The sequence below is a fragment of the Aristolochia californica genome, unplaced genomic scaffold (assembly GCF_029961685.1).
Source record: "Aristolochia californica isolate CCGP_79_NKW_82.1479 unplaced genomic scaffold, dmAriCali1.0.hap1 SCAF_4, whole genome shotgun sequence".
NCBI lineage: Eukaryota > Viridiplantae > Streptophyta > Magnoliopsida > Piperales > Aristolochiaceae > Aristolochia > Aristolochia californica.
Window position 1 is genome coordinate 8100727 of NW_027182103.1, and position 13998 is coordinate 8114724.

The window sequence follows — 13998 nt, forward strand, 5'->3', positions numbered from 1 at the left end:
AAATCTCAGAAATCAGATTTCTGATTTCGGGCGCCTAAGTCCAGCATCCTGGTGGACCCCACATTCCACTATCCCGCCAAAATAAACTTCCCTAGATTTGACCCCTAGATTTGACCCGGCTGGAGGGAGATCTGTAGAATTGTTTTCTTTTGTGCGTCTCTCTGCTTTCTTCCCAGTAATAGCTCTGCGGCCATTTGCACCTACCCCACGACTGTTTTCGGGGAAGGAGGAGAGGCCAGAGTGACCAAAGCGAGGGAGCGGGAGACAGAGATTTAGGCCATGTCGGAGGTCGTCGGAGAAGCATGGAGAAAATACCTGTTGCAATTGCAACTCCACCCACTCAGAACTAAGGTGCTCTTGATTTCCTTGAATAGAAAAAAAAAAAAAAACTACGGTTTTGGATTTTTCATCGACTCTTGTTTGGTGGGTTTATTCAGCTACTCGCTTGTTTTTTTGTTTTTTTCTCAGGCTGTGACGGCTGGGATTCTAGCTGGATGCAGTGACGCAATTGCCCAGAAGATTTCTGGAGTTAAGAAGCTTCGACTAAGAAGATTGCTTCTTATGATGGTGAGAATTCGTTTTGTTGTGATTTGTATTAAAACTTGGAATTAGGTGTATCTGACGGTTTGTTTTCTTTGAAAATGGTTATTGGTGCTGCCGTCTATTGAGTCGTTGAAACTGTTATTTATTTTCTAACTTTATGATCTTGTTATTTTGTTTCTTCTTTCACTTTAATCATTGGTTTTTACTACAAGGAGGAGAAGACATAATTGCACAAACTGCCATTTCTTAGTTATCTCTGTCGTTAGTTCTCTTTGTGGGGACTCTATTTCGTTTATGTAGTTTGCTGATGGGGACATTTGTTGTTCAATTTCGGGTTTTTCCTGTTTAGATGTTTGTTTGGAAAGTTTTGCAATCTCTACGCGTTTATGCAATAGAATGTGTTGGAAAGGAATTTACAAATTTTTAAGTTGAATATTCGTTTCTGATTGCCTGGATGTACTTGCTTTTGGTTTGAGCCATCTTTGCAGAGAGCTATCTGAAGTAAACAGTTTTTTCTCCTTACTATTATTCTTTTTGTAAAATGGGATCTCGTAAAAGAACCTGTCAATGGATATTCTTAACTGTCTCGTCGTTTACATATGATCCATATAAAAACTGTATTTGCTCCCAACTACCTACATGTTTCACTCCATTTTTATTACTCTTCTGCCTAATTCTAATATATTCTTACTTTACAGCTATATGGTTTTGCCTATGGAGGTCCTTTTGGTCACTTTCTACACAAGCTCATGGATATTATTTTCAAGGGCAAGAGGGACAAAATGACTGTTTTGAAGAAGGTCTGTAAAATAGTGTGTTATTTGACTCTTCTACATCAATATACCTGCGTTGATCTTTTTTAATGTCAGTTCTGAGCAGTTTCTTTGAAAGAATGTCTTGTTTGTAGGTTGTTCTGACCTGTTGTCATTGAAATCTTTGGTTCTTAATATCTGAATTTTCTAACTGAGATGAATGTGAGAAAATTTCTCGTTTGGAGTCCACCCTTTGGAAGTCCTAGACTGCTTTGTGCAGCAGTTGTTTCATCTTGATTATAAAACAGTGTTGAATGATGACAGGTATTTGATTTGCAGGTACTGTTGGAACAACTAACAAGTTCCCCTTGGAACAACATGTTGTTTATGATGTACTACGGTTTAGTAATAGAAGGTAAGTCCAGAATTTTAGATTGTCAATTCATCATTATTGTTAGCTCTGCATTTGTTTGTTATAAGATTGACCTCCTCAGGTACAGGTGTTAAACAGACCATGCGTGTATGCTGCTTTCATTTTGTCATTTGGACTTCATACTGCTCAACTGATAGTCCTGAATATTCTACATGAAATGTAGAATCTATCTGTACTTCATGAAGAGTATATAATTCGGGTCCTCAAGTCCTCCAGTTAGTTAGTTCTTGCTGAAGGCTAGTTAGTGTTCCATGAGAGCAGGGTTATTGAATCTGTGGCCTGCATTGCCTGTAACTGGGCCTAATATCAGTCCTACATTTTTGTGTTGGGGTATGAATTTTCTCGGATTATTTCTGCTGTAGTGAAAGACTTCTTGAGCTTGTTTCAAATAGGAGTGTCTCTACTGCTAAAAAACATAAATGGTCCTAACTTTGTTGTTGCATATGTTGATACAAATCCTTGTAGGATTTAGTTAATAGCGAATTGAAGAGCCACTTTATCTGTCCTTGCCTTTTTTTTGGTAAAATTTGACTGTAAAAGTGTGCTTAAAGATGATGAACCGTCACCATCCATTGTGCTCTATCACTCATCAGTTCCCTTTCTTGGTTCACTATCTTCAAGTTCACAAAATTAATGACAGTGTTAGGAGATCTTTTGATAAAATTGTTTAGCATGTTAAGAGTCCGAATTTTTTGCCCTCGTGATTATCTTCCTTTTCCCCTGCAGGGCGATCATGGGGCCTTGTTAAGAGTAAAGTAAGGAAGGACTGGCCTGCTGTTCAATTGACAGCATGGAGGGTATGGATTACAGGATGGTGTTCTCATCTGTTACGGGGCAGCTCCTAGTACTTTTTCTCTGAAATGAACAGGCCCCTAGTACTCTCTCTAACAGAAACTTTTGATTTGATTTGCAGTTTTGGCCTATTGTTGGTTGGGTAAATTACCATTATATGCCATTGCAGTTCCGTGTCATATTCCACAGCTTTGTTGCTTCTTGCTGGTATGTGCTTCTGATTTTCTTTGAGGTCCAATACAGGAAGAATAAAATTGAATTCCACTTTGTTCAGTTCTTCAAACAGCTCCGTGCTTTTAACAAAATTGCTTGTGATGTTTCTGTTATCTGAGTACTTTATCTGTTTCACTTCCAACTGTAGGGCAATCTTTCTGAATCTAAAAGCACGTACTCTCACCACTAAGAATGAGTAAGAGCAAGAGATGCCTCTGTGCATTGTGAATTGTTTGCATTTATTAGTCCAGATGGACTGTGTTCGGAAGCTGATTTGAGTCATCATTGACAAAGATGGGAGTAATTTCGTTTTTGCACAATGAAGTGAATATTGACCAAATTTATTCCTTTATTAAGGTGAAGGATTTGGAGTCATTAACTAGGATCAAAAGTGATTCACTGAATCATTGGCTAGCACAGCTAAAATCTGCTATCAAAGGAGAGGGCACAGTGGTGTTAGTAAGTTCAAAGCATCATCAACTGGTATGGAGGAGCTTTGCTTTAACCTGACCACGAATCATTCCCCTAGTGGCTTGAAGTCACTGATGATATTGTGGATGTCAGCAATTCATTTGCAGAGCCTTTGTAATAGCCATGTTTTTATCTATTGGTTGGTCAAGCTTGGGTAAAGGTGTAGGCAAGAGAAAACCTTTCAGACTCTCCACTGGATGACAAATGTGGGTTGTGTCGGAGCCTCCTTTGGTGCAGAAGTGGGGACCACTCTTGCATCTCTTTTGGAAGAAGGGAGGGCATGCCTTGAACTACTTAATTTCAAGTTTTGAAGTGAGATCTTAGGCCATAAATATCCTATTAGTGTCTTACTATGAAGTTACATTGAAAATTTTAGAAATTTCCAAGAAAAATAATTTTTTAGGATACACATTTCCAAAAATCCTTTAGATATTAAGACTGTAGGTTGGTTAATTAGTTCCTCCAAATCATCTTCATCCACTTCTTGATCTTGTCCAATTGCTACATCATCCCCAATAACTTTTATTGGTTCATTTCCTTCAATTCTTTCATCATTGTGATATGATATACGTATAAAATTGTGAATGATACAACATGCAATGACAACTTTCACTTGAGTCTTGTATGGGTATGGAAGTGCTCGATCCAAAATTACAAACCGTTGCTTCCACATACAAAAAGTCCTTTCAATTGTGCTTCTTAATGATAAATGTTGATGGTTGAATAACTTTGTTGCAATTTGAGGGAGATGGTTTTCATCATTTTCATTTTAATGATATCTTGTTGAACGATAAGGTGCCAAAAAAATAGGCAAGTTATCGTACCCAACATCTATGAAGTAGTATTTTCCTATAATATGAAACAATAATAATGATTAATATGAATAAAGGTAATACATACAAAAATAAATATATCATCTCTAGGGATGACAAGCCCATTTGATCAACTACAAGAGAAATCCATAAATAAAATAAATTCATATATAACGTTAAAACAATCAATTTTCATTATCAACAAGAGAAATCAAAACATAAAAGTCAACTACAGACATCCATAATATAATGATTATAACAATAACAAATTAAATGATTTTTTATCCTCATATTATCCTCTTATTACATCCTCCTATTTCTACTGTCTTCATAGAGGAACTTCAAAAATTCTTTCCTTTTTCCAATGTTATATCGAACAAATAATACTTTCTTTTCATTTGTATCCAACAAAGAAGGAACACGATGGCAAAGATTTGTGTCCAAATCAGGAATTTCTCGAATAACATCCATCCATTTATTTACTTCAGAATTGTTACCAACTTCTACCAATTTTTGAATTGTAGCCGAAAGTTGTTCAATACAAGCCACTATTGCTTCGTTCCTCTCCCCCGTTACTCGATCTCAATGTTTATGCTCACTCTACGAAGGAGTTTGACGACCTCGACTATAGCTACTAGTTGAGCCACCTCCATCACTTGATCCAAGTGTTTGTTCAGTCCCTGAATCCATTACACAGTCATATCCTATTTACACTTCATCTGGCTCATTATGACTAACTTTTGTAACTTCATTTGTTTTACTTTGACTACCTGCCATAAAAGCAAAACTTTCGGATGCTCAATTTTTCCCAACCATAGTATAGAGGAATTCATAGTCGGGACAAGTTTGATGCCTAAAGTGCTTATCATCTTTGTTTTTCTACAAAAAATAAAATTTAACGAAAATATCATTTAAAAGTCTATTATGTAATAAATTGTAGTACATGACACATTACCTGAATAAACTCTTTCCAAATATGTGGAGGCACTTCCATTCGCTTACTTTCATGGTCCCAGACCCACCCACTTGATGATAGCAATGTGGCCATCCTTTTGTATTATTTTTTTCATGTTTTTTTATGATTGATAGCATTATCTTTAGTATTTTCTCTTCTAATTTTGTCTTTGAATTCTTGTTGTACTTTGGGCCATGTATCACTCGCCATTTCCTAGCTTAGATCCTCTATGGACCTTCTCTGATAAGATAGTAAGCATGGTCATATCATCACAAGGAGTCCACGTTTCATATGATCCCTATTGTCGCTTAGCACTTCCTTCAGATTTCTATAAGATACCATACAGTGAATTTTACTAAACTCGTTTTTTAAAAAATATTAAACACATTACTACTGGAAAGACATATCAAACTTTAGAAGTTCGACCTCTCAAATCCTCTTCTATCTACCAAAAAGACAACCCACAATGAAAAAAATCAATTTTCTCTCTCACAAATTTATCATTTTGGTTTTCATCTCACTTTTTCCACCTTCCACCCACTTGACAACATGAGCCTCCTAACTTCCATTTCAAAAAGGAATTTTATATCCGACAACAATCCATGATAACATATAATGTTGCACAACAACACATTGCTTGCAGTACTAGCCATGCACAAGTAACACATTCACACATAATATAATATGATTCCTTATAACCCACAATGTAAAAAAAATGTTAAACTTCATATTTAAAAATCCAACATAAAATTACATTACATAAAGCAAATGTTATACAAAAATATTTCATACTAGGCAGCTATCACTAGTTCAAGTTTCTGAAAGTTATAACTAGTTAATTAAGTAAAAAAACTGATTAAGCTTTCCTACCTTATACAAAAGATTACAACAACCAAAAACAAATGTGCCTTACAACTTGCAAAGAGCAACCCCTTTTGTTTCTGTTTGAAATTTTCTGCATTCAATTTTGAAATATGGAACTGGTTGATATCTGCTTGGGGCTGGATTAAGTATATACAAATAACTCCGACAAAAATTTAAAGAAAAAACCCAATAAGATTCACCAATTCTATATTATAGAATTGTCAAGATCACCTGCTCATGCTGACACTACTAGTTCCCAAAGGCATTCTTAGTTTTTATTAACTATATCCATAATTTTCAAGAGAGAATAATAATTTCAGCATTAACCTCAATTCATTTAAACATTTTCTGAAAAGAATTCCTTCAATTATGTAATAATTTATAAATATTTTAGTTTTGGGTCCCAGATTGGGATAGTTTCATCAAGTCGCATACAAGACATTGGGCCCATTCACTGAATTCCTTCATCCTGTGAAAGTGATATAAAATAACAACAAATTGTCATCAATGTGGATATTGAATACTTTGATATTAAAATTTTCTATAAAAGTTTCAAACAAAAGGATTGACATTCCTAAGAGGATCACATTTTAGTAATAAAATTATTAAGAATAAATCAAGTTAAGTTCTTCTAAAGTCTTCCAGCTCATTTTTCTCAATTACCAAGTCTACAAACCCATCAATATATAAAGAATTGCATCAATTTTGAAGCATCAAGATGCTTGGCTTAAGAGAGTGACTAATCCTCCAGAGTCGTTATCAAAAAGTGTTTCAAATTCTCTTTCAAAGTTTAAATCAAAGATTTACCCTATATATGCATACATAAAAGATTCTGCTAATGAAGTTCAAGACAATAAAAAAAAGTTAATTCCAGTCAATGTATCACCATAAAATGCATGAGTCCAATCAATATATATAGCATCTAAGGAAAAATATCTAGGATACACACATGGGTCCACATCTAGCTGCACTATTTCACACCTAGGATGAGATGTCTTGCATCTCATACCGGATCATGGACTACCCAGGTACTTAGTTACAGACCTATGGTAAAATAAAAAGGTTGATAAGATCATACTAGTTCAGAAAATAGTCTAAGCAAAGCCTCTCTCTTGATGCTTCCTTAGAAGAAGTTGCCTCTAAGTTCCAAATCTCTTGCAATGCAAATAAACAGTTTGCAACCACCTGAGAAAACGACAACACGATTGTGTTAAACTAAGCAATAGGTTAAGTATTGAAAGCTGAAATATAGCATAAACGTTCAATTCCATTGTGAGGATGTCAATTTCTAAACCATATCAGTAGGAGCAAGAGAAAGGCAATGCATGTGAACCAGTATATGTGGATCATGAATTTAAGAAAGATCACTCACTAAAAATAAAGATTAATTATCATTTGTTTGCTCAAAAACATGAGAACCATGTCCCTGGGGGAAAACATGTGACATAAACGCACTGAGAAATAATTTTTAGATTGAAAAGATCTCAATGGAACCATTCACATAGCGTCAACAATTTGTTCATATAAAAAAAAAGAAATTTATAGAAATATTCTTCAAGAAAAAACGTAAGCATTGGATTCACAATATTAAGTTTAATGCTCCATTCAATGGAAAGAACAATGGAGTAGTGCAACACTTTTTGCGGTTAACTCGATATTCTTTCTAGTCAATTTCATTTCCAAAGAACACACAATTCACCAATTTTGAGTGGATATTGAATAGAAAACTTAAAAAGTGGTTACCTATGCATCATGATCATTAAAAAAATGAAAAATGAAAAACTCGTATTTCCTAGTCCTAATCCTACAATTGTGTTTACATGTGTGTAAGCTTGTTAGTAAATCCAATTAAAACCCATCAAATAAAATGATAGAACCTTGTAAACTACAAACTAAGCATCTCGAGGACACTGAAATTCCTTTCAAAATCAAGCCTCGTAATTTTTTAAATAGAACAAACAAGAAAACTTCATTTTTCAAAAACCTAACTGCTTTGATATTCTCCAGATAGGTTGCATTAGTATTATTCTACAACATTAGAGAGAAATTAAACTTATATTTATGCTACAAAGTTGAAAAACTAGAATCAAATATGACAGTTGTCCCAAATCCAAACTCAACCAATATGGGTATTCCATGAATATCCTCATCGCCAATAAATTATAGGATCCATGAAACAGAGAAATTAGGTCCATCCTCATGAAATTTAAGTCAAACACCTAGAAAATTTAAGTCCATCCTGATATTATAGAATAGAATATGGGTATTCAAACACCTTGAAATTTAAGTCCATCCTTGAAAAGAAAATCCTAGAAATTTTAGGTCTCTGAATTCCTAGGCACCCGTACCCAAAACTTACTCGCAAAGAAACTCCGCTAAGTTAAAGAAAAAAAAGAAATGAAATATCTATTAATCGAAAACCATTTTCAAAAGATGAAAATCACTAGAAATCATCCAAAAAACCTAACTACAAGCATTCTCTTCAATCAAATACACAAACATAATTCAAAAATGAACCATAGAACATAATTCAATGAAATGTGTTATGTATAACTAATATAAATCATAAATTAAAAGATTTAAAAAAATAAAAGTGAGGAGATATTAGTATCGAAAACAAAAGTAATAGTGGAATGAAGCAAAGAAACAATAGTATTAACAAATAGAGGGTCATTGGAGAGAGAGAACCAAATGAACCAATTCGCAATTTGGAAGAAGCAGTAGCCAGCAACAACACCAAGGAGCTCCTTTCTTCTGTTGAAGACTATCTCAAACACATTTCATTGAGAAAGAGTTGTGAGATGTCTCCGACGATGAGCAAAATGAAGCAAAAAAAATCATGCAAGATCATGAATTAAACAAAATGAAGCAAAAAGCCAGACCGGGGGAGGGGAAATCAGAGGAGATGAGAGGAAGATCGAGGGAAGGGAGAGGAGAGGGAGGAGAGAGAGGAGAGTGAGGGAAGGAACGAAATGAGAGGGGTTGATGAAGATCACAAAAGATGGAGAAAACCAATGGAGAGGAGAGGGATTGCAACTCTAGAATTTGCAAAAAAAACCAAATTTTCTCTTCACTCAAAGAACGAATTTCTTTGATACCAATTTTACAAATTTTTTTGTCTCCAATCGAAAAGAAAGAGAGGGTTTGAAAGTAAGGATTTTTCAGAGGAAAAATAAGAAGAATGACTAGCCATAGCTTGTAGTTCATCTTTTACAACAACACACACAAAGTAACAAAAACAAAAAATATGGGTTTTTTGGCAGCTTTATTTAATCATGAATTTCTACTAAATAGATGTTTTTGCATCTCTAAGATCAACCCTAATTGATACCTAAGGATTATACGATCCTTATAAACTAAAATAGTTTTCTTTGTATCCATTTAAATCCAACTTTCTAAACTACCCCATGTATAGAGTGTTATTGGCAATAGAAAAGCATAGGAAAAAATGCCTAGCTGAAAATTTTTTGATTGACCAAATTTTTTTGGTGTTTTGTGACTATTAGGGACAATTTGTTTTCCATGTCCTCTCACTTTTAGGCTGTGTTTGGAACACAAAAAGTGGAGAGAGGGAAAGAGAGAGAAAACAGAAGAGAAGAGAAAGAAAAGAAAAGAAAATAGGTTTATTTTCTGTTGTTTGGATGCCCATGGAAAATGAGAGGGAAAATGGAAGAGAAATATAGTTTCTTTTGTTTGGATACACATAGAAAATGAAAACGAAAATGAAAATAAAAATGAAAATGAAAAGAAAATTAGCAATATTTTAAATTTTGATGATTAAAATTCTCTCCAAATCCCATGATTTTTTTTGGTGGGACAAACAGTTCCTAAGTATAAGAATAACAAAAATACTCTGAAAATGACCTCTAACAAAAATCTATACAACATGGATAAAATTAAAGTATTTTATTAGAAAACTTGTGAGTTGGTGCATGTAATTAAATATTTTTCTTATGGCTTTGTTTGCCATGTTGACTCTCACTTTCTTTCTCCACAGGCCGATTAAAAAATGTGCCCTTAGATATTTTCTTTGCCTGGTTTTACTTTTAACACTAGAAAGGCTCAAAAGTCTCTTATATGATTCATTAAACTCAAATCACAAGACTTCCCATTAGAAATTTAGTGTTTGAGACACAAAAAATGGCTTCCACTTCTTAGAGTTAGGATAAAAGAGTTTTTCTGATTATATTGGCTTCATATCGAATACTGAAACCATGGTTGTTTGGAGAGGCTCTAAAAAATGATTCAATTCCTTACAACCAACATAATATGATCAAAATTACAATTAAATACTAGCACATGATTCTTACATTTTCCGTTAACCAAAATGGGCGTATCTCAATTTTTTAATTCTTATTATAAATTTTATAAATTTTTAATATGAATAGAATAAAAAAGAACAATGTTCTATTCGATTAAACTCAACTCTCAGTATGCCTCTTATTATCTCAGAAGTATAGTAAAATTAACACAACTTGTTCAAAATGGCTCAGGCTTTAAATGAGACAAGTCAACAACTTTGTCGAAATGATGAGAGAGAGAAATTAACTATAAATCTATGTTCATAAATTACATTAAATTAAATTAAATTATATTTATTATAATATCTAAAATCGAATTATCTCTAATTAAAATTTAAAAAAAAGCACTTGAACTATTCCATAACTTGTGCACATATTACATATGCAAAAACAACAAATTATTTCTCTCTTATTTTTATTTTTTTTCAATGATTCTCTGCTGACAAACAAAAAAAAAAAATTCTTCCTTTTATTTTTCTTTTCTATGGGTTCCAAATATGCCCTAAAAAAAAAAAAATTCTCCCTTCACTATCGTTTCATAGTTTTCTATGTTGGTTAGCTATGATCTAAAGAAATAAGAAAGGCAACAGGTAAGGTCAATTTTGGTCTCTATCCTTAGCCTTATTTGACCCCCCCGCCCTCAGTCCTGTATTGGACTTGCGAGTCCCTGGTCCAAGTCATGAATGACAATTAGACATGCACCTCCATCTGCATGCAGACGGCTACATCCACGACAGAAATGGAAGAAGACTCATCTTTCTTGCTCTTCACATTTGATCAACTGGACAAGGAGGAGGAGCCATCGCCTGTACTTCTTCCCATTTGCCAAAAAAAAATGGTCCTCTGCCTTTTTAAGAAAAAAAAAAAATTTCAATAAAAGTGATAATTAATGAAAAATTAATGGTTTAATTAGGATTCTATATGCTAATGGTCAAATATCGTCGTCCCAACTACTCTCTGCCCCTCTTTTCTGAAATTTCCTCTCCCTCTATGACAATTACATCTTTGGCCCCTCTAATGGCGCATCAGATTGAATAGCTTACCCCTGCCGACGGAGTACGGAGAACGGAGAACGGAGAGTATCTTATTTTGTTCTCCGGCACAGACCAGCTCCAGAGATCAGCAGTCCATGTTCTGATTCGAGGGCTCCTCCGCCGGTTTAAAAATGTGGAGGCTCCTGATCATATTGTATGCTTCGATTCCTTTCTCTGTTCACAACTTTTTCCGATGGGACCAAAAATAAAATCATCTAGTCAAGAAGAATCGGATGACAACTTGAGGGCAAGGATCGAAATTTATTCCAAACTGCTAGCTGCGCCATCGAAGCTTTACCTGTTTCCTGCTACAATAATTTACGCTTTACATACGATCGATGAGTAGGACTGGAATATAATATTGTTTTCTTCTTCCTATGCGGCACTGTAATGAAAGCCAGAAGAGGGGTGGTTGCCACCAAAATTAAATCAACTCTACTTGTCAAATTGCCATGAGAATTAAGAAGATTTGCAGGCCTTCTCAGTTAGACAACTCCAAGAAACATATATCGCGCTAAAACGAAGAGATCAGAGACGGAAGCAAAGCAGGGACATATCGACAGTTCATAACAGCAGCGGATCCTTAGTAACGAAGGTTATAATAAGAATTACCTTCTTCTCGAGCCGCTCGGCAGTTTCTCAGTTTGCCGGTATCCTCTGAAAGCAAAAAATCTCCTCATCTGCGATTCTTTGAGCAATTCCATAACTGAGAATCTCCCAAGTTAAAAACGATTCAACTTTGCCTTACTGAGAAAATGCATGCATTTTTTTTCTTCTTTTCAGGAAGAAAAAATTGGAGCTCACATCTCACCGTTTTCTCCATCGTCTCAACGAAACCAAAAGCTTCAGATCGATCCTCAATAACTCAGTACAGACAGGAGGAGCCAAAAATCTGAATCAGGCGATAGTTCTTGCTGATTTCAGTGATTCATAAAGAGTTTCACCTGTAAAAAAATTAGAGGAGGTAGGTAGCTATTTGAAGAATATATCCGTCGATCGCCTGCCATATCTGGACCACCTGGATCGCATGCAAAATGCATGCGCACGACCCACGATAAACGGACACAGTTGCGAACGCAGGGCGTAAGCATGCTTGATCAAGCAGTCTCACTCATGGAATTCCTACTTCCGCCGCCAACAACATTACTCAGATTAATTCTCAAAGTTCAGAAAAGAACCAGAAAGATGAAAGAGCGATCAAGACTCGGAGAGATGTTTACGAAGAAATTAGCAAGAATTAAAGACAAAACACCTGCAAATTGATTGTCAACTTCGAATAGAACCAGCGAGTTGAGTTATAGAAGAAGCAACAACATTTCGTCGAAAATGATCCACGTACAAGTACATTTCAAAACTACAAAATTGAAAAACATAAACGGCAAACATTTTCGCCTTCTCTCCTTCTCCAACTGCAAATGCAACTGGAACATTCGTATGAACGATCTCGAGAGCAGGATCAGATTTTGCAGCATCCGCTCAGAGCACCAAATCGGTGCTCCCACCACAAATCACAGAGCGGTGTTAACGTACGGAACGCATCTCAAGTCCCCTCTTGATTGCCAGGGGAGCACAGTTTGCTGCCCTCCAATCCGGAGCAGAAAATTCGAACTCAGCTCCTCGAGACCATGCACGTTGAGAGCTTTGCTTACGTAGACCGCTCGCTGCACAACCTTGACAAAACCTCTGCCGCTTCGGCGCCTTTCTTCCACGGCTCCGGCCAATTGGATCATGAGCAGCTTCGGACTCGGATCAGATCTGAAGCCACAAGGCGAGTTCGGTTGGGTTAATGATTCCGGGAATGTAGGCCCCATCCGTCTTCAAAAGCCTTGCCATGTCAGCATAACCATGGGGCTTGGTAGGGGCTGGGGCCGGGACCGGCGCCGGCACCGCCGTAGCTTTGGGATCGCCTCGACCGGACCTCTTCGAGTGGGAGGGGGAGGCCAGAGGGGCGGCCTCCGCCCGAGCTGGGTCCCATTTCTGCCCGAAGAGCGTGCCGTTGGTGAGGAACTCGTGCGCAAGGTAGCCGGCTAAGAGCCGATTATCAGTCGGCTCGGCTTGAGTAACAGTGGCCGATGCCGTCGAGGCTACTCCCTCCCTCTCTTTGCGCTTCCTCGACACCCCGAGTGTCGAAGAAGTACGGTGCAGGTTATTCGACATCCCCTCAATCACGTGCCACGTCAGCCCCTTGAGTCATCTCGAAACGAAATACGGCGAATGGACTGTCGACTCGCGAGAAATTGGATAAGATTCAATACAACACAGACGAGACGGACCTAAACCAAATCAAAAGGGCATAAAGGTAAAATCGCAACTTCCGTGGGAGAAATGAAAGGGGGAAAAATAACTGCAAATAAATCTAAACGGGAGAAGGATAGACGGAGAAAAGAGGGGTTTTTGTTCTTTCGGTCGGTGGGTAAAAATCGGCAGGCCAGAATCGGGAGTCTTCGCCGGTATACTGTTGGATCGTATAGGCGGCAGCGTCTGTCGCCGCCGGAGAAGGTAACGGTAGCCCGAGGAAGGGCGAAGACAGGAAGTATTGAGCGCGGGCGAGAGAGAAATAGAGAGAGAGAGAGAGGAGAGGGAAAAGATTAAGAGGAGGCAGGAAGAGAGGGATAACCGGGGGTCTCGGAGATGTGGAGAAAAAAAATTTCCAGAGCCAGGGTCGTATTTATAGTGGAATCCGTTCACCGAAAGACCCCGTCATTGTGAGAAATATCCGTAATACCCTTTCGTAGATGAAATGACTTAAACGCCCCTTTCCTTTTTCAGTCATAAAATAATTAACTTTCTTTTCATTTAATAACCTCTTGCAATCAAAGATCAAAATT

General features: G+C 36.6%; 2 protein-coding genes across 2 annotated transcripts; one reads left to right on the forward strand and one right to left on the reverse strand.

Moving 5' to 3' along the window:
• Positions 1-208: 208 nt before the first annotated feature.
• Positions 209-3581, forward strand: LOC137963712 (peroxisomal membrane protein PMP22-like). The gene is made up of 7 exons (XM_068810882.1): positions 209-351; positions 469-567; positions 1242-1343; positions 1635-1710; positions 2455-2525; positions 2642-2727; positions 2882-3581. Exons 1-7 carry the CDS (start codon positions 280-282, stop codon positions 2931-2933), a joined length of 558 nt encoding a protein of 185 aa, XP_068666983.1. The 5' UTR covers positions 209-279; the 3' UTR covers positions 2934-3581.
• An 8848-nt stretch (positions 3582-12429) lies between these two features.
• On the reverse strand, positions 12430-13786 carry LOC137963869 (uncharacterized). The gene has a single exon (XM_068811087.1). It carries the CDS (start codon positions 13325-13327, stop codon positions 12920-12922), a length of 408 nt encoding a protein of 135 aa, XP_068667188.1. The 5' UTR covers positions 13328-13786; the 3' UTR covers positions 12430-12919.
• Between the last annotated feature and the right edge of the window lie 212 nt (positions 13787-13998).

Coding starts and splice junctions, on each gene's coding strand:
- LOC137963869 (XM_068811087.1), bottom strand. CDS start 13,327: ATGTCGAATAACCTGCACCGTACTTCTTCGACACTCGGGGTGTCGAGG.
- LOC137963712 (XM_068810882.1), top strand. CDS start 280: ATGTCGGAGGTCGTCGGAGAAGCATGGAGAAAATACCTGTTGCAATTG. Junction 1,344..1,634: donor AAATGACTGTTTTGAAGAAG/GTCTGTAAAATA, acceptor TTTGATTTGCAG/GTACTGTTGGAACAACTAAC. Junction 1,711..2,454: donor CTACGGTTTAGTAATAGAAG/GTAAGTCCAGAA, acceptor TTTCCCCTGCAG/GGCGATCATGGGGCCTTGTT.